This window comes from Amblyomma mixtum, chromosome 1 (genome assembly GCF_055824585.1).
Source record: "Amblyomma mixtum isolate Tamu chromosome 1, ASM5582458v1, whole genome shotgun sequence".
Taxonomy (NCBI): domain Eukaryota; kingdom Metazoa; phylum Arthropoda; class Arachnida; order Ixodida; family Ixodidae; genus Amblyomma; species Amblyomma mixtum.
In genome coordinates, this window is record NC_143012.1 from 141,095,331 (window position 1) to 141,118,846 (window position 23,516).

The following is a 23,516-nucleotide window of genomic DNA, read 5'->3' on the forward strand; positions in this document are numbered from 1 at the left end:
GAATGGAATCGTAGAGGTCTACACGGAAACTACACAGACATAACCGATATGCTCAAAACAATGGCACCTACAGCTGTGTGCCTGCAGGAAGCGAACCTTGGGCCACAGCACACACACTTCTTAAAGAATTGTACTATGTTCCGGAAAGACCGAGTGCAAGCTAGTCGACTCTCAAGAGGCGTCGCTATCATTACGCAAAGCGATGTCCCTGCAAGAGAGGTATCATTAAAGACGAACTTAGAAGCGGTCGCAGAAAACATCGTTAGACATGAAACAATAACAATATGCACTGTGTGCACACCACCACACAACACAATTACCATGCATGATCTAGAAGAACTTCTGAAACAATTGCCTGAGCCATACGAGGGGGTACCCAAAAGAAACCGGACTAAATATTTTGGTCGGCAAAGCTTCTGTGATACCGCGTTTTGCCACTAGGAGCGCATAGAACGAACATTCCAGAGTCAGTAAGCCGATTGCCGTCGTTGAAGGAGGTCAGACTAGTTTAGGCAGAGTTTTAGAGTGACGACTGTTTTGTGTGAATGTCGTTTTTGCAATGGCTGATTTTCGTGAACAGCGTGCGCCGGTGAAATTCTGATTTTTGCTCGGAAAAAGTTGAATGGAAACTCTTGAAATATTAAGAAAGACGTACAAGGACGATGCTATGGGGACAACTCAAGTGTTCCTGAATCGAATCCTGAATCGAAGCAACAATCATGCCAATGGAAAACTTCAAATTCACCTCGCCTCAAGAAAGCTCGTCAGGTGAAACCAAACCTCAAAATAATGCTGATTTGTTTTTTCGACGTGAGAGGAGTCGTCCATTGAGAATTTGTTCCGCAGGGTCAGACAGTTAGCCTGGCTTTCTACTTGGATGTTTTGAAAAGATTGGGCAACAGTGTGCGGTGGAAGCGGCCAGATTTGTGGCGGTCGGGTGACTGGTTTTTCCATCATGGCAATGCCCCTGCTCACACAGCCCTGTCTCTACGACAATTTTGGACCAAAAATGGCATGACCCCTATTCCTCAACCCTCATACTCTCCCGAACTTGCCCCGTGCTACTTTCTTTGTTTCCTAGAATGAAAAAATAGGTGAATGGAAAGCGTTTCGCTGATATTGCTGAGGTGAAGAAAAAAACGACAGAGGCACTGTCAAGCATCACAAAAGATGAATTTAAACAATGTTTTGAAAAATAGAATGAAAGATTCGACAAGCGTATCATTGCAAGTGGGGAATACTTTGAAGGAGATTGAAGGTCTGTGCTTAAAATGTGAACAAATAAGTTCAAACAAAAATCAGTCCGGTTTCTTTTGGGTACCCCCTCGTATGTGATAATTGGGGATTTTAACGCACACTCTTCATTCTGGGGAAGTGAGTGTACTAATTCCAGCGGTCAGCTCATCGAGGATTTCATTCTTTCGAATAGCATATGTTTAATGAATACGGGAAAAGCCACGTGCTGCTGCCCCAGCTCTGTAAAAATGACCTGCCTCGATTTAGCATTTGCATCTTCATCGGTTTTTAACGATTTTCTTTGGGATGTTTTAGACGACCCTCAGGGAAGTGATCACTTACCTACGGTTTTAAAGCTAACATCAGCTACATTCATCCTCCCTACGAAGCCACGGCGATGGAATATTCACCTCGCCGATTGGGCACTTTTCAGAACGAAGGCCACACTGGAAAATGAATATGCCGAAACCCATACAATAGAAGAAGTAAATGAAAAATTTGTGTCATGTTCAATATCGGCAGCAGTAGAGGCTATCCCACAAACGTCTGAACTTGCACGAAAAACAGACAAAGCTTGGTGGTCAAATGAATGCACATTAGCAAAAAAGAAGCAAAACAAGGCTCGGGCAACTTTCGAAGATACCCCACTGCAGGAAACTTGCTCACCTTCAACAGGGCTAAAGGCAAAGCACGATACATTAGACGCAACGTAGAAAGGGCATCATGGCAACAGTACATATCCTTGTTAAACAGCTCAATATCATCAAAGAAAATGTGGGAGCAGGTGCGGAAATTCACAGGAGATTTTACTTCTTTCACATTTCCGAAGCTAACAACACCCGGTACTCAAACAACATTAGAAGAGCAGGCCAACATATTGGGAGAGCATTTTTCCAGTTTCAAGCTCATCCAACTAGACACACACACACATTCCAAAAGCAAAACACAATAGTAGAAAAACAAAAACTTCCTTTTGGAAAATGCATACATCAAGACTACAATCATCATCATCATCATTTATTATTAGCCGCCGCGGTGGCTCAGCGGTTATGGTGCTCGGCTGCTGACCCAAAAGACGCGGGTTCGATCCCGGCCGCGGCGGCTAGAATTTCTTTGGAGGAGAAATTCTAGAGGCCCGTGTACTGTGCGATGTCAGTGCACGTTAAAGAACTCCAGGTGGTCGAAATTTCCGGAGCCCTCCACTACGGCGTCTCTCATAGCCTTAGTCGCTTTGGGACGTTAAACCCCATAAACCAAACCATCATCATTTATTAACCCTTAAGGGTCCCGTGGGGACATTACATAAGGGGGGGGGGGATGCAAGTGTCCGACGGTCATACATAAGAAAAGGCAAAAAAAGAACAAGAAGAGTGAAAAAAAAGAATAAAAACTAGAAAGAAAACTAGACAAAGCAAAACAGTAAACAAATTATGAAGTCAATCAAAGACAATGTGAGAAACAAGCAAAATAGTAAATACATTAATATAGTCAATCAAAAACAATGTGTAAAAAAACATACAGAAATACGCACCACAGTTAAACAACGCGTCCAATAAAGCGATCGTTTTGCAGCACATCGCAGCTGATACATGGAAAGTTTTGTTCTTCTTGGAAATGGTCGATGAGTAGCTGTCTAAAGTTGGAAGCATTAGTTTCAACGACAATGTTTTCGGGTAAGTTATTCCAAAATTCGATCGCGCAAAGAAGAAACGATTTGTTGAATGCATTGGCGGAGCCGTGCAAGCGCTGTATGCTAAATGAATTATATAAACGGCGAGATGATCGTACCGGAGTGCGCAGAAGGTTTTCACGAAGTGCTGGAAAACTGAAGTACAGTTTGTGGAATAGGCAGAGGATTGAAATTTTTCGGCGAAGCGCTAATGATTTGAGACCGAGAGATGATTTCATGAGAGTAACACTGAGCCGAGGTGTGTACTGCAAGGTGATGAAACGTGGTGCCCGGTTCTGGATGGCTTCGAGTGAGTCAATGAGGTAGACTTGGTGAGGGTTCCATATTTTCGAGGCGTATTCTAGTTTGCTGCGAGTATACGTTTCATATGCTAGTTCTCTGATGGCTGGGGGGGACATAGCAAGTGATCTCCGGATGAATCCAAGTGACCTGGAAGCGCTAGCGCATAATTTTGTTATGTGATGTGCCCATCAGTTCAGTAGTGAGCTCGAAGAGTTGTGTTTCGCACGAAAAGCCTGCGCTGAAACCATACTGATTGAGAAAGAAAAAAGGATTCTGATCGAGGTGAGATGCAATTTGTGAGTATAATATGTGCTCGAAGAGTTTACACGAGATACATGTCAATGAAATCCGTCGGTGATTGGAGGAGTCGGTGTGATCTCCAGCTTTGAAACTTGGTACAACTTTGCTTATCTTCCAGTCTTCCGGAAGTTGGCTAGTTTCGAGAGATTGGGCGAAAATCAGTTGTAGGATTTGGCTTGTAATGTATTTTGTTCCTTTGAGGATCTTGGCGGGGATGTTGTCTGGTCCAGGAGAAGTGTATGGTTTCAGGTTGTCAATGAGATTTAAGATTCCCTCTGACGTGATGGCAATAAGTGGCATAGGTGCATAATTAAGGTTAGGCAGGTCAAAGCTGCTGCTTTGTGTGGGGTCATGAGTGAAAACAGAGGTGAAATATGTGTTCATTACATCGGAGCGCTCGAGATCTGTAACATCGGAGCCGTCTCGCGCCTTCAAAGAAATATTGTAGGAATGGTTTTTATTGGGTATGAGTAGGCTCCAGAATTTTTTCGGGTTCACTCGTGATATGTTCATGAGGTCGTGGCAGTAAAATTTTCTTTTCGAAGATCGTAAAAGGTGTATGTATTCGTGTAGGCAATCAACGTATTTCTGCCACCTCACAGTGCATCCTGATTTCTTGGCACTGCGGAAAAAGCGTTTCTTCTTTCGAGATAATTTTCTCAGCGCATTGGAGTACCACGGTTTGCCGGTGTCCCCTCGGATGCAGATTAGCGGGACATAAGTATCTATAAGAGATAAAAGTTTTTCCTTAAAAAAACACCAGTTTTCATTCACCGATTTCGTGTGTCTGGAGATTCCAAAAGCGCAAAGGAAATCTCCGAGATGGGCGTTAATGCTCGCGAAGTCAGCCTTGGAATAATCTCGGATAAATTTAATAGGCGGTTGGTGGATGGGAATTTGAATGGAAAGGTTGAAAGATATTAGGCAGTGATCGCTTAGTCCACTAGTACACGAAAGCGATTCGATCAATTGAGGGTTAGAAACGAGGACTAGGTCGAGAATGTTTGAACCTCGCGTTGGAAGGCACACAGCTTGAGAAAGGTTGAAGGTAAGGACTAGTTCTAAAAAGTCTTTGGATTGCCGAGATGATGCAGTCAGGTTTTCTCAGGGGATGTCAGGGAAATTGAAGTCCCCACAGACTTTAAGATTGGCGTGAGGGAAACGAGACCGTAAGTCTTCAAGAACAGAGTGAAGGTCATCAATAAACGACGGATCGCTGTCAGGGGCTCTGTAGCATGCGACTAGTATGTTGGTACCAGAGTGAAAGGAGAATTTAATGCATAGTATTTCACTATGGCTGGTAATACTAACTAGAGTGGAAGAAAAGCTTGATTTCACTAGAGCAAGGATGCCGCCTCCCCTGCGGTCTACGCTGTCCCGCCGGTAGACGTTAAATGACTGATTGTCATGAAGTAGTTCGAAATCTTGAATGTCGGGTGTCAGCCATGATTCAGCGAATAATGCGATGCTTATTAATGCGAGCTTATGCGAGCTTATTGCAATGCAGGAACTAAACACAGTACTAACGTCTGGTACAAAAAACAGCACCCGGCCCAGACAATATACATTATGCCATGCTTGCCCACCTCTCTGAGACTGCCATAGAGGCTCTCCTAAAGTTTTTTAATAAAATATGGATGAGTGGAGAAATCCCCCAAGCATGGAAAGAAGCGATCATAGTACCCTTCCTAAAACCTGGGAAACCACCAACTAGTCCCACCAGTTACAGGCCAATAGCACTCACTAGCTGTATAGCAAAATCATTCGAAAGCATTCTAAACATCAGACTAACCTTCATACTTCAGTCCCAGCAACTTTTATATATACACTAGTGCAGTTTTAAAAAGACATGTTCCACAACCGATCACCTTGTACAGGGTCAATCACACTTAGCGTGAACACGGCTCCGCGTGGCACCGCGCTCCGCGAAGCGCCGCTTGCAGCGCCCGCAGGAAGCGGCGGTGGATTCTCGGGCAGGCGCAGAGAGCGCGATGGGCGGGGCCACCAGCGCGTCGTCTGCTTCTGCGCGTCGTCTGCTGTCGTGTGGAGTGTCGCCGCGAAGAGCGCTTGCCTGAGGTGCTGACGGGAAATCGTCGACTGTTTCAGACCGATCAAAATGCTCGTTACGCAGCACACACTTTTCCACAATTTGTACTCTTTGCTCCTCTGGAACACAAGACATTACGACGTGGTTCTGTGTTCACAGATTAACTGCTACTGCATTTAGGGGCTGCAATTTCTGACTGAAAGCTGCCAGTGATAAGTCGATGACTGCCTAAAATTTCTGCAAACTCATCACACAATCTTTCCGCGAGTGCGCCATTCTGCAGCTCATTGCGCTGACTCGGCTGGCTAGCCGCCAGCGGCGCTTGGTCTCGATCACAGCGATAACCACGACGCCTCTTTCTGCCACATCGAATATTTACCCTTAATAACAACGCCTAGCATTTTTTTTTCGTGCAAGCACACTACATGCAGCCACCGTGGTTTTCGAAGTGATCTAACCTCACCATCAGTGCCGACTCCCGGCCGAGACAGCGCAATGACTTGAAGAATGCGGCACTCCGTGTTGCGTGATCATTTTGCAGATATTTTTTCAGCCATTTGCTTGTCTTCGGTGGCTTCTAGTCTGGAAACTCAGGTCGACTACATTCGCGTGTAACGATCACTTAAATGCAGTAGTAGAACTCGGAGATAAACATGCCTCATGTGATAATTTCATGCATCGTTCTCGTTCGAAATAAAACAAAGAAGCAATTCGAACTCTTTTTTTTTCTCCTCGCTGTTCCTGAGAGATAGGCGAGGAAGGGAGCGCGGCATGCGGCTGCCATTCACCAGCCATTTCGCATTCCTACAGTATGAAGTCAGGGCCGTGCAACTGCCTTATTACACGCCAAGAGAGTTTTAGTAATGTTGAGCTACCGTTTTAGAGAAGTGTGTGCTGCGTAACGAGCATTTTGATCGGTCTGAAACAGTCGACGATTTCCCGTCAGCACCTCAGGCAAGCGCTCTTCGCGGCGACACTCCACACGACAGCAGACGACGCGCAGAAGCAGACGACGCGCTGGTGGCCCCGCCCATCGCGCTCTCTGCGCCTGCCCGAGAATCCACCGCCGCTTCCTGCGGGCGCTGCAAGCGGCGCTTCGCGGAGCGCGGTGCCACGCGGAGCCGTGTTCACGCTAAGTGTGATTGACCCTGTACGCTTTGAGAACACAGTCCGGGAAGCGTTCATCCACAACCAACACTGTATCGGGGTCTTCTTCGACCTGGAGAAGGCTTACAATACCACGTGGAGGTTCGGTATCCTCCGTGACCTAGCGGGCCTAGGTATCCGCGGCAGGATGCTGAGCTGTTTGATCGACTTCCTGACCAATCGCACGTTCAGAGTCCGCCTAGGCGCAACCTTCTCCAACACTTTTATTCAAGAAACTGGCGTACCCCAGGGGTGCATCCTCCGCACGACCTTATTCATCATCAAAATGAACTCCATAGGAAAAGTAATCCCAAAATTCATAATGTACTCAGTTTATGTAGATGACCTCCAAAAATTCAGGGGGCCCTTTGACTGTCTAAAGTGCGTAGAAGCGAAAGCGTTTTCCGCACCACTTTGACTGCTTCTGTGTCACTGGTGGCGCCACATGTAACTGAGTACTAATTACTAAGTGATGACAAATCACTAATTAATGGTTATTTACTGATTAATGCCTGACTGCTCATTAACTGCTAATTAATGACGCTTAAGATTCGCTTTTAGGAGTGGAACGCGACAGCGTGTTGTAGCGCTGCCAGGGAGTACACGGAACGCCACCACCCGTTCGGCGCGATGCCTTGCCGTTTGAAGGCAACGGTTTTTGAGGAAAGGAAATGGCGCAGTAATTCTGTGTCATCTCGGTGGACACCTTAACCGCACCGTAGAGGAAGGGAGGAAGTGGGAGTGAAAGAAGAAAGACAAAGATGGCCCGTTATGAAGAAAATGAAAATTGTATTTGAGGAAAGGAAATTACTCAGTAACTGTCTCACATCTCGGTGGACACCCGTCAAAATTCAGGGGGGGGGGGGGTGCACTTTTCTGACCTAAAGCGCGGTCGCTGATGTGTGGTTAAGATGTTAAGCTTCGCCTCTAAGAGTGGAACGCGACAGCGTCTTGCAACGCTGCCACGGAGTCCATAGAACGCCATCGCTCATTCGGTTCTACGCCTCGCTCGTCGGTAAATTGGTTTTTGAGGAAAGGAAATGTATCTGTCTCTCATATCCCGGTGGACACCTACACCTCGCCGGAAGAGAAGGGAGGAGGATGGCAGTGTGCCAAGACACCGTATTCACTAGACGCGCTTTTGTTCATTCCAAACCATCGAGCTGGCATGGCGGAGCATGCTCGTGTCGCACTCCGAAGACCGGGGTTCGATTCCCGAGCTCGACCAATTTCCTACTCGGTTTTATTTATTTATATGGCCTGACTAGAAAAGTTAATTAGGTTAATTGGGTACTTAAGCAATTAACTAAGCTCAGTCCCACTTACTTGGAGCATCACTATATGATCCCTTGAATTGGTCGCATGGTTACTAGCCAAAGTACAATCGGCCCCGTTTGAAATTGGCGCACTGTGACGTCACGACCGTTTCGACCAACTGAAAAGCGTGACATTTCTGTCCACTACTGCTGCTGACAACGATGAGACATTAAAGGCTTTCGCCTTAATAGCATTGCGAAGCAATACGTGGTTCTGTTGCCGTTCTTCTCGTCCTTCTTCTGTCTCCGCAGCTAACTGATGCTTTCTGTTTGCAACCTGCCGAAGCGTATAGGCTGGAGGCGGCATTTCATGGGCTTGACGAGAAGAGCGCAGAGAGGCCTCGGCCGTGGCTATGCGCTGCGCAAGGCAACGGCGTGAGATGGAGCCCCGTTTTTAAGCAGATGGTATGACGTCACATAGCGCGCAGCGCCCCTGGTGAGAGGAGCGGGAATCAGGCCGTGGCTATGCGCCGCGCAAGGCGACGGCGTGAGATGGTGCCCCGTTTCTACACAGATGGTATGACGTCATGCAGCGAGGTCACGCGAAAGGTCAAGCATGGCTATGCGGCCGCGGCACGGCACGGGCAGAGGTGGTAGCGAAAGTAGTATTGCTTCGCAATAACAAATAAACTGTCTACCTGGGCAGATAGAAACGGATTTAGATTTTTCCCTCAGAAAACAGTAGCGGTTCTGTTCTCTTTGAGACGAGGCCTACAGGCCGACCCCTAACTATATTTAAATCAAACGTCATTACCTGTCAAACAAGAGCATAAATTTCTAGGGATAACTTTCGATAAAAAGCTCACTTTCTTGCCACATATAAACAGCTTAAACAAAAAAGCTTCCCAGGCCCTCAATGTGCTGAAACTAGTGTCAAGAAAACGCTGGGGTTCTGATAGGGCATGCCTGTTACACATCTATCGTTCTCAGGTCCGCTCTAAGTTCGACTATGGGTCCATAGTATGTGGCTCAGCAAGACAAATCAAATCAAATCGTCTTTATTTTTCTCTCTCAAGGAGAAAAGGGGGTGACGGGTAAAAGCCGCATAACTGCGGCTTGACAAAGCCCGGCCCCCTCTGTACAGTTCGGCAGTATTGCTCGTGCACATACAAAATTCAGTTTCACACTTCATCTCAGACCTAAAATTTTGCACCCTACAGAACAAAAACACTCCAAATGAAAGCACATGCAGTTTTAAATACATTCGAAACACACATTCTAGAACACATCAGGTTTTAAACATAAAAATTTCAAACACACTCAGATTAAAAACACGTTCAGTTTAATAATTTTCAATTTTTAAAAATTCTTAAAACACGGTACCTTTAGTGGTAGCAGAAATTAAGACATTTTACAGCAAAAAGGCACCAAAAAAAATAAAAGGCACCAAGAAAAACACAAAACGCAATCATACAAGAGAATCATGTGATGTTGGCTGCAAGGAAATGTTCATGTAGCGCTCGTGATGACAATTTTTCCGGGAATTTATCGATGAGTGCAAGGCTATTTAGAAGAATAGCAGCATGATACGAAATGGACTGGCGACCGTACTCTGTACGACAGTGAGGCACCACCCATGCGTCATTATGACGTGTATTGTAGATGTAACTTCGGGGGCGAAGGTTTAACAAATTCAGGATGCTGTGATTGCACGCCGATACGGATGGGCGATATGTACAAGCTAGACGGTAAGGATAAATGCATTCCGTGGGAAGAAGCTTATAGCGCAAGAAGTAATCGGAAGTGTGTGCATGACAAGGAACATTAGCAATAGCACGCAAGGCACGTTTCTGGCAAATTTTAAGTTTCTGTATGTTTTCTTTCGTTGTAGTTGACCAGACTAAATGGCAGTAGTTAAGTGTCGACAAAAATAGTGCGTTATAAATTAAGCGTTTAACTGCTGTTGGCAAGAAGTTGCGGTTTCTGTTTAGTATCCCGCAAACCTTATTAAGTTTGTTGCAAAGCCCATCAACATGCTTGTTCCAAGTTAGAGTTTCCTATAATGTTACGCCAAGAGTCTTAATTTCATTGACAATGCTTACCTCTTCGCAGTCTAAAAGAATTTTGCCCTTGATGTTTACCTTTGTGTTCTTAGTACGGAAAAGAATAGCTTGAGTTTTTTTGGTATTCAACCGCAGGTAATTTGTTTGCGACCAGTCTCTAACTAATGATAAAGCGTGATTTGCCGAGCAGACTAGATCATCAGTATTTGCCCCTCTGAAAAACATAGCAGTATCATCCGCGTACCCAACCCATGTAGGATTGTTTAGAAGAGAAAAAATGTCGTTAATATAAACAACAAATAGCAGAGGTCCAAGAATACTACCTTGCGGTACGCCGGAAGTGATGGTTCTTATGTCGGAATTATGATTGTTATTGCTGACACACTGGCACCTCTTTTGAAGGTATGAGGGAAGGAGACGATTTGCACTACCGCGTATTCCGTAATGCTGCAGCTTAGATAATAAAGTTACATGATGTACGCAGTCAAATGCTTTCGTGAAATCAATATACAGTCCTAGTACAAGTTCTTTGTGTTCAAAAGCGTCAATAATGAATTCTTTTTCTGTTAATAGTGCAAATTCTGTGGATTTGCCTTTCAGGAAGCCATACTGGTGCGGCGAGATAAGTGAGAATTTGTTTAAAAAGTTGTTAAGGCGTGTGTGCATTATTTTCTCCAAGCCTTTTGAAAATATGGGTAGTACGGAGATGGGACGATAGTTATTTATGGCATTTTTATCACCCCCTTTATGTAGGGCTACCACTTTTGCAATCTGCATGTTCTTGGGAAAACTGCTGCACTCCAGAGCTAAGTTGTATATCTTATTCAGGACAGGTGCAATCAGGTCTAGGATATATTTCACTGGGGCAATCTGCATGTCGTTCACATCCTGTGATTTAGAATTTTTCATTGTCTGGAATGCAGCAATGATTTCAGTCTCAGTTGTGGGGAAGAACACCATACTGTTACTAACTGCACTTGGTCCAGGAAGTGGGGCAGAGCTTATTGCTGGTTCACTGTTTGAGGTGCCAACACTAATAAAATGGTCATTAAGCATATCAGATAGCTGTTTGTCAGCCACAATGTTATTACCCACACTCAAGCTGGTGAGTACAGCTGGGCTTTTACTTCGAAGAAGACTGTTTAACCGCTTCCATAATAAATCAGTGCTTTTAATTGCATCACTGAACTGCGCCATTAAGTACTGATCTTTAGCCTTCTTAAGCTTAGCATTTAGACGATTCCTGAACGACTTAAATGCTTTAAAATCTGACGGATCTTTTGATTTTATGAATTTCCAGTATAGTGCATTTTTAAATTTAATTTGAGCTAGTAGGTAGCTTGTAATCCATGGCTTTCGAGAGTTTTTGGCACTCGAGCGTGTCGTGTAAGGAAAATGCTTTTTGTATATGTCTGTAATATCTGACAGGAAAGCGTCATACATGGAATCAACATCAGTGTTTTCAAGAACATGAGCCCAGTTGTGGGCCTGAATATCAGCACGAAAACTGTTTAAAGAAGCATTAGTGATCTTTTGAAAAAACCATGTAGATGAGTTTTCTATCTGTGGTGCTGTTCTATCTTGAATAAATGCGAAAATAGGCAAGTGATGACTAATGTCCCACACAAGGGTGCCAGAAGTTGAAGGCTTGTCGATATTGGCAACAAATATATCAATTAGAGTTTGCGAAGATGATGTTATACGTGTAGGCTCATTTATGAGGTTGACGAAACCATATGCATCGAAAACTGGTAACAGACTAGTTCGATAGCTGGAAGAGACAGTCAGGTCAATGTTAACGTCCCCACTAAGAAATAAGAAATACTTGTTTAAAGATATGAAGTCAAAAAGCTGCTCAAGAAATCGCAGAAAAACGGTGATGTTTGCATGCGGTGGGCGATAAATCACGGTGAAAAATCTACAGCCATCTCGAATAGTCAGTGCCTCATAGTTCTCATTTGACGCAGAAAATTCTTCAACAATATGCGCGTTAAAACAGTGTTCTAAAAGAAGCAGCAAACCACCACCCCTTTTCTGCGGACGACAAAGAGCAAAGCTTTTATAATCAGAATGATCAAAGGTACAGGAGGCTTCAGTGTACCAAGTTTCAGATACCATAACAGCATCAAACTTGATATCCACGGAATTGAGTAGCAGTTCAAAGTCATCGTGCTTATTTTCCAGCGAACGGGAATTTAGGTGAAGAAAAGACAATGTGCCTTCAGGTTTCAGGCTTTTAAGGCAGTCGGGCTTCACTGGCATGAAATTTCATGTTTCTGCGTACTTTGGCTCCTTGGTAAACAGATATGACTACGTTGTCCCATTATCGCTAGTCATGTTATCAAGGTCACTCCTTGATGCGATATGGATCACATACGAGCCATCTTCCTTGCGCGCAAAAATTTTTCCGTCTTTGCACCATGCATACTTCCATCCAACTTGCTTTTTCTTTTTCATTGTAGCCCCGAGTAGCTGCTTGTTGCAACGGGTGAGGTGCTCATTTATGAATACTGCGTTGGGTGTTTCGCATCCGAACGTTGCCATCTTACATAAAACGACTGGATCCTATCCACAAACTTGGTTTAAGGTTGTCTTCCGGTGTTTACAGAACTTCCCCAATAGCAAGTCTGTATGTGGAAACTAATGAACCTTCCTTAGAAGATCGAAGAACTGCACTAACTTGTACATACATCCTCAAAATCCTTTCTCAGCCCAAACATCTCTGTTACCCAATTGTCACGAAATGCCCATCCCGAATACTCTTCAACAAGCCTCACGCGATTAAGTTGTTGCTCTTGCGCTTCGAAGAAAAATGCCAAGCTCTGAACATACTGAATGAAATTAAAATATTGCCCCAAGACACGAAGCGCTACCACCATGGTACGCTCTCCCCACACTGTGTGACGTCACACTAACACGCCTTGGGAAAAGGTGTACACCACATGACTATATAATACAACAATATCTAGGACTACAAGAAAAATGCAGAAATTATACTGCATTTTATACTGATGGGTCAAAAACCCATGCTCATGTAGGAAGCGCAGGAATACAAGGAAAAAATTAAAATGCAGTACGACTGCCCTCATGTGCTACAGTTTTCACCGCTGAGTGTTCTGCCATTTGTGCTGCGGTACAGAAAATAACAAATGAAAACATCAAAAACAGCATCATTTATACAGATTCACTGAGCGTCCTTAAAGCATTAAACTCCAAAAATGCCACGGAGCCACTGATTGGAAGCATCATACACAATATAGTAAAGGTCACAACAGAAAAACATGTTATAAAATTCTGGTGGGATCCCAGTCATGTTGGCATTAGGGATAATGAGAGAGCCGACATGTGTGCTGCACAAGCCAGAACCATGGAAATAAAACATGTGAATTTGCCTCCTAAGGATTACATGAAGTTAGTGCATAGCAAACTAAGAGCCAAATGGCAAGATTCTTGGGAAAATGGAGGAAACAACAAGCTGCATACTGTAAAGCACATTTTGAAAGAATGGAAATCATGCCGCCATAAAGAACGTTTTATCGAAGTAATTTTATGTCGTTTACGCATAGGCCACACACACGTCACCCATAACTTCTTATTAACAAAAAAAGACAAACCTGTGTGTGAAATGTGTGGTGAGGAGCTCACAGTAAATCACATTTTAATTTCTTGTTCGCAACTCGAAGAACTTCTAAAAATTTTTTTAGGGTATTTTAGAATGAACACATTCCATTTCATCCCGTATTGCTTTTAGGCGAGCAAACACTTGTCGAGTTTTCACTTGTTAGTAAGTTTCTAAAGAAAGCCAATGTTTTAAATTTAATATAATGTAACCTCTATACACTTGACATAACATCATCTAACCTTGTGTTTGGCGCATGATAGCCATAGTTGCTTATGCTCCGTAAAACCCCATATAACTAACTAACTAACATTTTTACATATTGGCAACGACCTGAAAGCTGTCATGTGGTTCCAGGTTGAGCGCTCGCAACAAACTCCGGTCGGCGGCGCTCCTTTACACGTTCCGCGACTTTCTGGTAGAAGAGCCTGACGTACCAATCAACCTGGTGTTCACGCCACCGTGCTCACCGTACCGTGTCGGCTGCCAGTGTGGAGATCATCTGTCATCTCTCGAGGTGGTGTTCCGGATGAGAGACGTGGATCCAGAGATTGTGCCGGCGTTGAGAGCCTACCTGCCCCTCACACGGAGTCTGAGGCGACTCGACGTGCGCTTCCCAGCATCCACTTCTGGCGCACACTTGGTCATTGAGGGTATCGCTCTGAACAGCAGCATCGAGTATCTCAGTTTGAAGTGTAAGTAAGTGGTGGTGTCTATCAGCTGCCAGTGCGCAAAGTTGAGAGGTGAAGCTCAGTTATGTGCCAGACGTGCGCTGCTTAAATTGATAAAGACAGACTTAAAGACAACACGACCAGTTAAATGCAATCTGTACTGCATTCGATGTAGTGAAAAAAAAAACGAAACAAGAGCACATAATGAAATCTTGATAAAAACATACATGGGAAAAGAAAGATGACACGGAAGTGAACTGTGTTTTTCACTGCAATGGAAGAAAGTCTCAGTTGGTAGGTTGCCTTTAAATGGTCGTGTAATCGTCTTTTACTGTCTTTGTCAACCAAAGGAGTGCACGTCTTACATATGACCATGTTCCAACTAGCGCAGTCTCTAGCACTTCTTTGATACTGATTGTTGTGAGCGTCAGTTTCCTCGTGTACGCTGCCTTTCACTATGCTTACTGCAGCTTTTGCAAAGCTCGCCCGCACAGATGACAGCTTAAAATAACAGCTGGCTGTGAGCTGCCTGAAAACGCAAATTATGCCTCCTTTGACAGCAGCTGACGTGTGCTAGTTCACCTAGACTATATTGAGGGTACTGGCAGAGATGCCTGGCAACTTCCGATGAATCCGCTCTTACAAAGCATAACCATAACAAGCGTGTATATTTCGCTCTCCAGTACCACCATCAATTGTTGGCATGTTAGTCAAGCTAGGCGCAATTTGTCGTGCATGTTGACCATGTGTAGCTTCATGTGTGGCTGCGCTGAGAATAAACACCTAGTTTTGTCCCGGTACCACCACCCTTCCCTCTTTATGCAGAACTTAAATATTCCTTTGTTTTCGTATTCAGTAAAGATGTGCTTATAGCGTATATGCTAACGGAGAGTCTGAAAAGAACTACCACCACTAAACCACCAAGCAAGACGTTACCAGGAATGATCGGTAACGTGGAGACAGTTGCAGACTAATGCCAATCCCTGCCATAGCCTTCTAAATGAAATCAACGCAACTGTATACCGTAATAAAGCTCACTGAGGGTGGCCCCTGGTTATACCGCATAGCATGCTCATTCCTTAAAACGTGAGCTACCCCGACGAATCGCAACTCAACTCTTGAGCACCAAGAGGCAGCTCTGTCTGGCATGAACCTCGAATACCCGCTCCGGCTGATTGACAGGGCAGAGTGGACAGTACAAGCCATTGGGCGCAGAAATGAGATGGCAACAATCCTGTCCTGTCGAACCATCCTACTATCTACTTTTGCGGCACACTCCGTAACGACAGCTGTGAGGTTATCGTTCATTGTTTCAAAATTACAGTCGTCTTCTTCAATTAAAGCCGAAAATCTATTCTGCAGCGAAATCCTGAATTCATATACTTTCCCTCTTAATGCTAACTCGTTAATAGCCTTTAGTTTCACTAGTTTCCTCCGTTTCCTCTTCAAATCTAAGCTACTACGAGAGCTTGCCATTCTGTGGCCGCTACAACGAATCTTTCCGACCTTTGTAGGTCCGTTGTAGCCCTGCAATGCATCGGAAAGGTCTGTTGTAGCGACCGCAGAAAGGTACGGCTCCAGAATTCACTCAGGCACTCACTGATTCACTCATTGAGTACCTCGCTCAGGCACTCACTCAGTCTCTCACTCGCTCATTTACTCACTTTAGCAGGCTGCCGTGGTGGCTCAGCGGTTATGGTGCTCGGCTGCTGTCCCGAAAGACGCGGGTTCGATCCCGGCCGCGGCGGCTAGAATTTCTTTGGAGGGGAAATTCTAGAGGCCCGTGTGCTGTGCGATGTCAGTGCACGTTAAAGAACCCCAGGTGGTCGAAATTTCCGGAGCCCTCCACTACGGCGTCTCTCATAGCCTTAGTCGCTTTGGGACGCTAAACCCCATAAACCAACCAACCATTACTTTAGCACTCACTCGCTCATTTACTCACTCAGGCACTCACTCTCTCATTTACTCACTCAGACACTCACTCTCATTTACTCAGTCACTCATCCAGTCGGTAAGTCACTGTCACTCACTCAGTCATCCATTCACTTGCTCAGTCATCCATTCACTTGCTCAGTCATTCACTCACTCGCTCAGTCATTCACTCACTCGCTCAGGCATTCACTCACTCGCTCAGTCATTCACTCGCTCGCTCAGTCATTCACTCGCTCGCTCAGTCATTCACTCGCTCGCTCAGTCATTCACTCGCTCGCTCAGTCATTCACTCGCTCGCTCAGTCATTCACTCGCTCGCTCAGTCATTCACTCGCTCGCTCAGTCATTCACTCGCTCGCTCAGTCATTCACTCACTCGCTCAGTCATTCACTCACTCGCTCAGTCATTCACTCACTCGCTCAGTCATTCACTCACTCGCTCAGTCATTTACTCAGTCGCTGCCATTCACTCAGCCACTGACTCCCTAACTTAGCCACTCATCCCCTCACTTAGCCACTCATTCCCTCACTTAGCCACTCATTCCCTCACTTAGCCACTCATTCCCTCACTTAGCCACTCATTCCCTCACTTAGCCACTCATTCCCTCACTTGGCCACTCATTCCCTCACTCAGTCGCTCACTAACTCAGTCATTTACTAACTCACGAAAAGCGCATGCAACAGGGAGAAAATGGACAAAAGTAGTCACGAGACACATGCGAAGCAAGAGACTCCGCCATCAGCGACCACAGTATGACGCTAGAAATGTTATAGCGCAAACAAAAGACACGGACAAGAGAGACGAAACACACACACACGCGCTATCTGTGGCCTCGTGGTAGAGCACCCGCTGTGGCTTCTGGAGGTGGTGGATTCGACTCCCGGCGCCGGCCGGGTACCCACCGGTTTTCTCAAAATGGGTTCAAGCTATGCCCCGGTCTGGTGCTCGGCTTCCTAGGGTTGCATGGCTTGGGAAACTAGGCTACGCCTTCAAATCCCGTCACTGTGGGCAAAGAGTCGCATGGACAAGAGTCACAGGGACAAAGCGAAAGAAAAAGGCCACATGTTGGGCTTCTACCACACGAGGCGGATTTAGGATCGCGTGGCGGCGGAACTTATCTCCGATCCGTCAAGGCAACTTTTTGGTTTAAGACCCTAGCGGGTGTGTGTGTGTTTCGTCTCTCTTGTCCGTGTCTTTGTTTGCGCTATAACATTTCTACTTCAAGATGAACTACCAACTCGCCCAACAGGAAGTTTTAATGACTATGACGCTAGCCTCGGCCACGATTGTGAGTCAGCACTAACTTATCAGCGCCGCTGAACTGAAGGCTTAGTGTCGTACACTTTAGATATCCTTGCTTTGTGCTTCATTCGCATATCTACTGCTTACCGAACTCGACCATACCCAGGCATCTCTTGGCGATTGTTAGAGCATGAGTGTAATAACGCGACAGCGATTAGTCTGCCGTTCTGCAGCAAATCCAGCACTGGCCATGTCGACGTTGTCGGAGATGTGAGCGAAAAATCCGGGTCGTGGTACCTGCTCACCGTGAGAAATGACGACTGGTCTCGAGAGGTTGCTAGGGCACAGCAACCTGGGTGTGACAAGCCCCACTGGTGGCCTTTTTGAAAGTCACCTGAATGGGCAGTGGTACTATCGCGCTCAATATGACTTGCAATCTGAAGCAGCGTGGCCGGAGCGCTCTCCAGAAGCATGGTGGAGCCGACAAGCGACGCACTTGAAAACAAAAAGGAAAGAATTTTGCCCTTCCACCACTCAGTCCTCTCCCCTGTGCCGTCTGGTCTTTGCTGTACCATGGCGTTATCCAATCGCCGGCGCTTGCGTGACAAATGCAAGGGGCATGTCGCAGTTGATTTTGTTTCGCACCTTTTACTTTCACCTGTGATGCCCGATAAACCCGTGGCCCGAATCACGCTTCAATCACTGTATTACTGAAGCGGTTTTGACAGTTTCAGCCGGTTTTGGAGGAGCGGTGCACATTGCTGTTGCAAATACGGCTCGAGTTACGGAAAGCGAAAGTATACGGATCTCAGAACTTTCCCTGAGGTCCTACACTCAGCGCACAATGGCAGATATGGCAGATATGACGTGGTGGTCAGCACACACAGTCAACCGTACGGTGCAAGCATATCGAAAGGGATGCCGCATTTCAGATGCTCCACATAACCGACGCCCGCGGGCAACTACAGCGACAGAAGATGAAGTTTTGATCGGGGCTGCTTACGCTCTCTCGTTTGGCACCGCGCAAGATTTCTCCGATGCTGCAAGGCTTTCGGCTCCCATTTCCACAGTGAGGAGACAGCTGGCCGAAGGCTATCTAAAGAACTGGCTGGCTGTGCAGAAGCCACGACTGACGCAGCAGAACAAAGCGGCCCGCCTCCATTTCGCCAGTGAGCACAGTGGCTGGAGTGTTGACCAGTGGGAAACGGTCGTCTTTTCAGATGAGTCGACCTTCACCACCATCTGGGACCAGACACGGCACGGCCTGACAACGCTCGCTATGATCAAGAATATATTCAGGGTGTAGCTGCAAGCGGCAGGACGGCTGCAAACGTATGAGGAATCATGTCTGGGGAAGGACTGGTTCCATTGGTCCGAATTGAAGGCTTCCTGACCAGCGAAAAGTATTGTGAGATCTTGAACTGCACAACGATTCCTTATGTCTTGGATGGCCCGTTTCCCGACGAAAACTTCTTTTTGTTAGCAAGATCTATCCCCCATCCACACAGCAAGGCGGGTCATGACATTGCTACACGAACGTGGTGTACCCAAGCTTCATGGATCCCTAAGGGTGCGAACGTTAATATTATTGAACATTTCAGGTGTCGAATGAAGAGCACATTATGCAAGCAAGGCTTCCACAGCGCATCTCACGACGACTTGTGGATCGCCATCCAAGCAGCGTGGCATGCTGTCCGAGCGGACACGAGCTACGTTGATGCCCTCTATGCGTCCCTTCCGTCGAGGATGCGTGAAATGATCAGCGCTCATGGAAGCATGACCCGCTATTAGGCGTCTTCAGCCTGTTTTTATTTCTTTTCTTCGAACGACGGTCATCGTTCCGCCTCATTTGTTTACTTTTCGTTCTGACAAATAGAACTGTTCGTACAGGGGTGTTTTATGTCGCTGAATTAATTACAGGTCTTCCTGCGACTGCTCGCTCTCGTAGCTCACTGCTTCAGCTCATAATTACGCCACCGGCCTTAGCATAAAACGTCGGCCCCACCATAAAACCACACCTGTGCAAGGCTAGACGGCCGGCGCCTGTGAGAATCAAAGAGAGGACGCGGGGTATGCTCCTGGCTGATGGAACAGCAGAATCGTTTCCACTTAGCTTTCAAACGCGCCGCTTGTCGGCCCCACCATGCTTCCGAAAACGCTGCAGCCACACGCTCGCGGGTTGCAAGTTTTAGTGAGCGCGATAGTACATCGCTTAGCAATTGCACCACTGTGCCAGTTACGACCTTCCGCGATCTATGCACGTTAAGTAGAGAACTGCCCTGCCTGAGAAGCGATAAGGAAAGAGGACCGCCGGTAAGTGAAGGAACCTATAAATGCTATCGCGGAATACCCTTCAAGGAGAGCTTAAGTGTCCCCTCAAGTTTCTTGTAACGCTGGCTCCGTCTTCAAGGCAGGGAGCATGAACGCATATCTTAATCGCAGTTCTGGTCCCTATTAATGCGACGAAAATTGCCCATTAATACCTGAGAAAACGGCGCACCAGCCGCCGCGGTGGCTCACCGGTTATGGTGCTCGGCTGCTGTCCCAAAAGACGCGGGTTCGATCCCGGCCGCGGCGGTTAGAATTTCTTTGGAGGAGAAATTCTAGAGGCCCGTGTACTGTGCGATGTCAGTGCACGTTAAAGAACCCCAGGTGGTCGAAATTTCCGGAGCCCTCCACTACGGCGTCTCTCATAGCCTTAGTCGCTTTGGGACGTTAAACCCCACAAACCAAACCAAACCAAAGCAGAAAACGGCGCACCATTTCCCCCTAAAAAATCTGCACTGCGTGAGTTTGATTTTCCTTTTCCTCTTCCTTCTATCTTCGTTTATTAGTGCATTTGTTTTGTGGTTTGCGCCTTTTTTCAGCTAATTTGTAGTACCTCTAAGCGTTTAACTGAGTGGCAGGCTAACTGTGGTTTAATTTTCCTTGGTGCTCTTTCAAAAATTGACCAACAACAAGTTCTTCCGCGTCCTCGCAGGGTTTTCTGTGAGCGAGGAAGACGCGCAAGTGCTTTGCGACTGGGTTGCGCGCAGTCAGCGCCTGCATAGCCTGGAACTGGCCCTGGCCGACGAAGAAGACGCACTGATTTTGCAAAAGTTGGCCACGGTTCTGCAGAGCAGCTACACGCTTACGTCCATCGATGTGACCCAGTGGCCTAGTGATGAAGTTGGACTGAACGCCATGACTCTGGTAGGCGGCTTATGTTTGATGTGCAGGTGTCTATCAAATATTTCTTCAATGCACTTTCGGCTTGATGTGGCCATCACATTTGTTTAGCATGGCTGCTCACATTGCAGGAAACACGCCGAGTAAACAATCGACAGCCGCCGATGTGCATTTTGTGTGCGTTCGCTTAAGGCATGTGTCCCTTCACTTCAGGCGTACCAATGCCACCTTTTTATTGCCTTTCATGGGAAGCACTTATTTATAAGCTTTTGCATGATCCACAATCGCGATGAAAAGTGAATCGAACTCGGCACCTACGCGCTTCGCTGCTCGATTTTTTTCATCGCGTTTTTACCTGGATGGCAAGAAAAAGACGTTAGAGCCATCTTAGAATGAATCATGGAGAACGGGAAAGTGCTTACGCTACTACTACCCAAGTAAAAAGATGATGAAAAGAAATTCGAACAGCGCAGCGCTTAGGCGTCTTATTGTTCCTTTTTCTTTCCATGTCCGCTGTAACTGGTCCTTGTTAACTGCTGTGCACTCTTCGTCAGTCGTGATGTCACAGCAGAACAACCTCATGGGCTGCTGATGGGATGAGTTGTAAGAGACTAGAGCAGATCTACAAAGTGTAAAAATTCAGATGACAGCCCCTGGTCCGCTGCTTACAGGTAATACCTGCATCACCCCCCCCCCTCCGTCCGCCTCCTTACCCCGCCATAGAACGGCCACGCTAACTCCGCGTATGGCCAGGCCTAACTCGGTCACGAGTACCTGCCCCCGGGACAAGACCGAGGGAGTTTGTTCCAGCAGCCTCTGCACTGCCTTCACCACCCAGACCTACTTTGGTCACATGACCTCAGGGGAGAGGTGCTCGAAAGCTCGCCCCTCCTTGCGCACTTTGAAAGATTCCGACTTGCTACAATTTCAATGAGTTTTAATCACCATGAGCAACGGCGAGTAACAACTGCTCACAGTGAATTTACGTGCATAAGCGGAACAGCACAGTGACAATTGTCCGCGTAGTGAAAGTGTTTCCGTCAGGGCAGCGGAAGTGCATCTGTGAAAGCTCAGTACGCACGCGGTGTTTTCTCGAATGCTGAAATGAATTTAGCTTTGTGCAGCTAGTTGCATTCGTTGCAGTGATCGCAACCGAAGCGAGCACACGAGGTTGTTTCTGCTACGTATCCTTCAGAGATTTTGATCGCGGTTCCTAAGGGTACTGTGCTTTAAAACTTACTGAAAAGTTATGTTGCCCCCAAACCTACAATAGCGATTTCAGGGCGACGACGCGATTCTTGTTGTGAATTCTCGATCAGGACAATCACAGTGACTTGAACAAGCCAGGCTGCAGTGCAGGCTTCTAAAAACCTTATAAAAACAAGAACTGCTCAAAAAGGCATGGGAAAAGAGAGAACATGATCACGGGATAAGCGCAGACTCTTTTAGCGTTCTTTTTGCGCAGTTATCGTTTTTATAATGTCGTACCAAGTAGCCGCTCAGCACACTGTTCTACTAACAGCTGTCCTTCATTAAAACTGGGATAATCCCATTTTTAATATAGCTAAGATTGCGTGCTTTAAATTATTATTCAGTTATTCAAAATAGCACATTGGAGTGATTTTAAACGGTCGAAACGCAAACTAAAGGGAATCTTGAAATGCAGTGGCATAATCTGACTGAGGCACAACGGTGCTTGTGCGGGTTGTGCAGAAGGAACCACGAGTTGGAACAGACTAGTTGGTTATGTCACGGTAAAGAGTAAAAAAAGCTGCAGTTTGTGCACGAGACAAAGAAATTTTCAGATTCACCTTTAGTGCGGTGACACTGTAGCTTCAAGAATAGTTTGAGAGAATAAAAAGAACAGCTCAGGTCTGGACTTATCCGAGGATCTTAGCGAAGTTACGTTTGTGTCATGTGGCGTTAGAATGACCAGCTGATACTGCAAAAGGGATTTGAAAACAAGTAACATAGAAGACGGTAACGCTAAGGCGATGTTCTGTTCTAAATATGCTTGGTTGTGGGTGGGTGTATAAGGATTAAAAGGTGAAACCATGCTTCACTGTAAGCCATATTAATGGCTGAGTATTTGAACCAGTATGCAGCGAATATACCTTTCCCGGTAAGGCCTTGTAACAAGGCTAGCTAGTTTGCTGCTTGGCGTCACCACTGACCCTTAGCCCCTATACCAAGTCAAGTCAACTTTATTCCAGACATGTAAGGAAAATCACATGGCTCAGGAGGAGGGAAAAAAAAGCCGCAATATTGCGGCTTGACAACGTTCCCTTCCCCTGAACTACATCGGCGGCAGGGATAATGAAATCATATAAAACATACATACAAACATACAAAGCACTTAGTTCACAATTTGAACATAGCAAAAAAGAAATCGAGAAAATAAGAATGTGCGGTTTATCCGCAACCGGAAAAGCATTGAACATAATATATCTTACATCACATACAAAAAGAAAAGGCATTTTAAAGCAAACACATTCCAACAATCAAGGTATCGCAAAGGCAAGGCTAGCAAATATTATAAAAATAAAGTTTTCATCTGCTGGTTCGAAGGTAAACGAACGGAAGAGCTGGGTAGGCGAAATTGATTAAGCAAAGCAGGTAAGTTGTAATTTAGTGTTTGAAATCCGTAATTAGTGCGAGGACGTGGAACATACCAAACTTCATGATGGCGAGTTAGATGGGAGTGCGTATTTTCGCGTAAATTGATAGTTTCTTCTAAGAACGGCATTCGACGTTCGGACAATGATTTCTACAGTTGGAGGAGGCGCAAATCATAAAACGAGGAAACTTTAATTATATTATATTTTGAGTATAAAGGCCCAGAAGACGAAAAAGAAGGCACATTTG

The 23,516-nt window shown here is 45.9% G+C and overlaps 1 protein-coding gene across 1 annotated transcript in view; it reads left to right on the forward strand.

Moving 5' to 3' along the window:
* Nucleotides 1-23,516, forward strand: part of LOC149367763 (uncharacterized) — a 105,233-nt gene that overhangs the window by 56,959 nt on the left and 24,758 nt on the right. The window contains exons 7-8 of the mRNA XM_089567410.1: nt 13,997-14,334; nt 20,464-20,675. Of these exons, the coding sequence (XP_089423536.1) occupies nt 13,997-14,334; nt 20,464-20,675 (550 nt within the window). The remainder of the gene's footprint in view (nt 1-13,996; nt 14,335-20,463; nt 20,676-23,516) is intronic.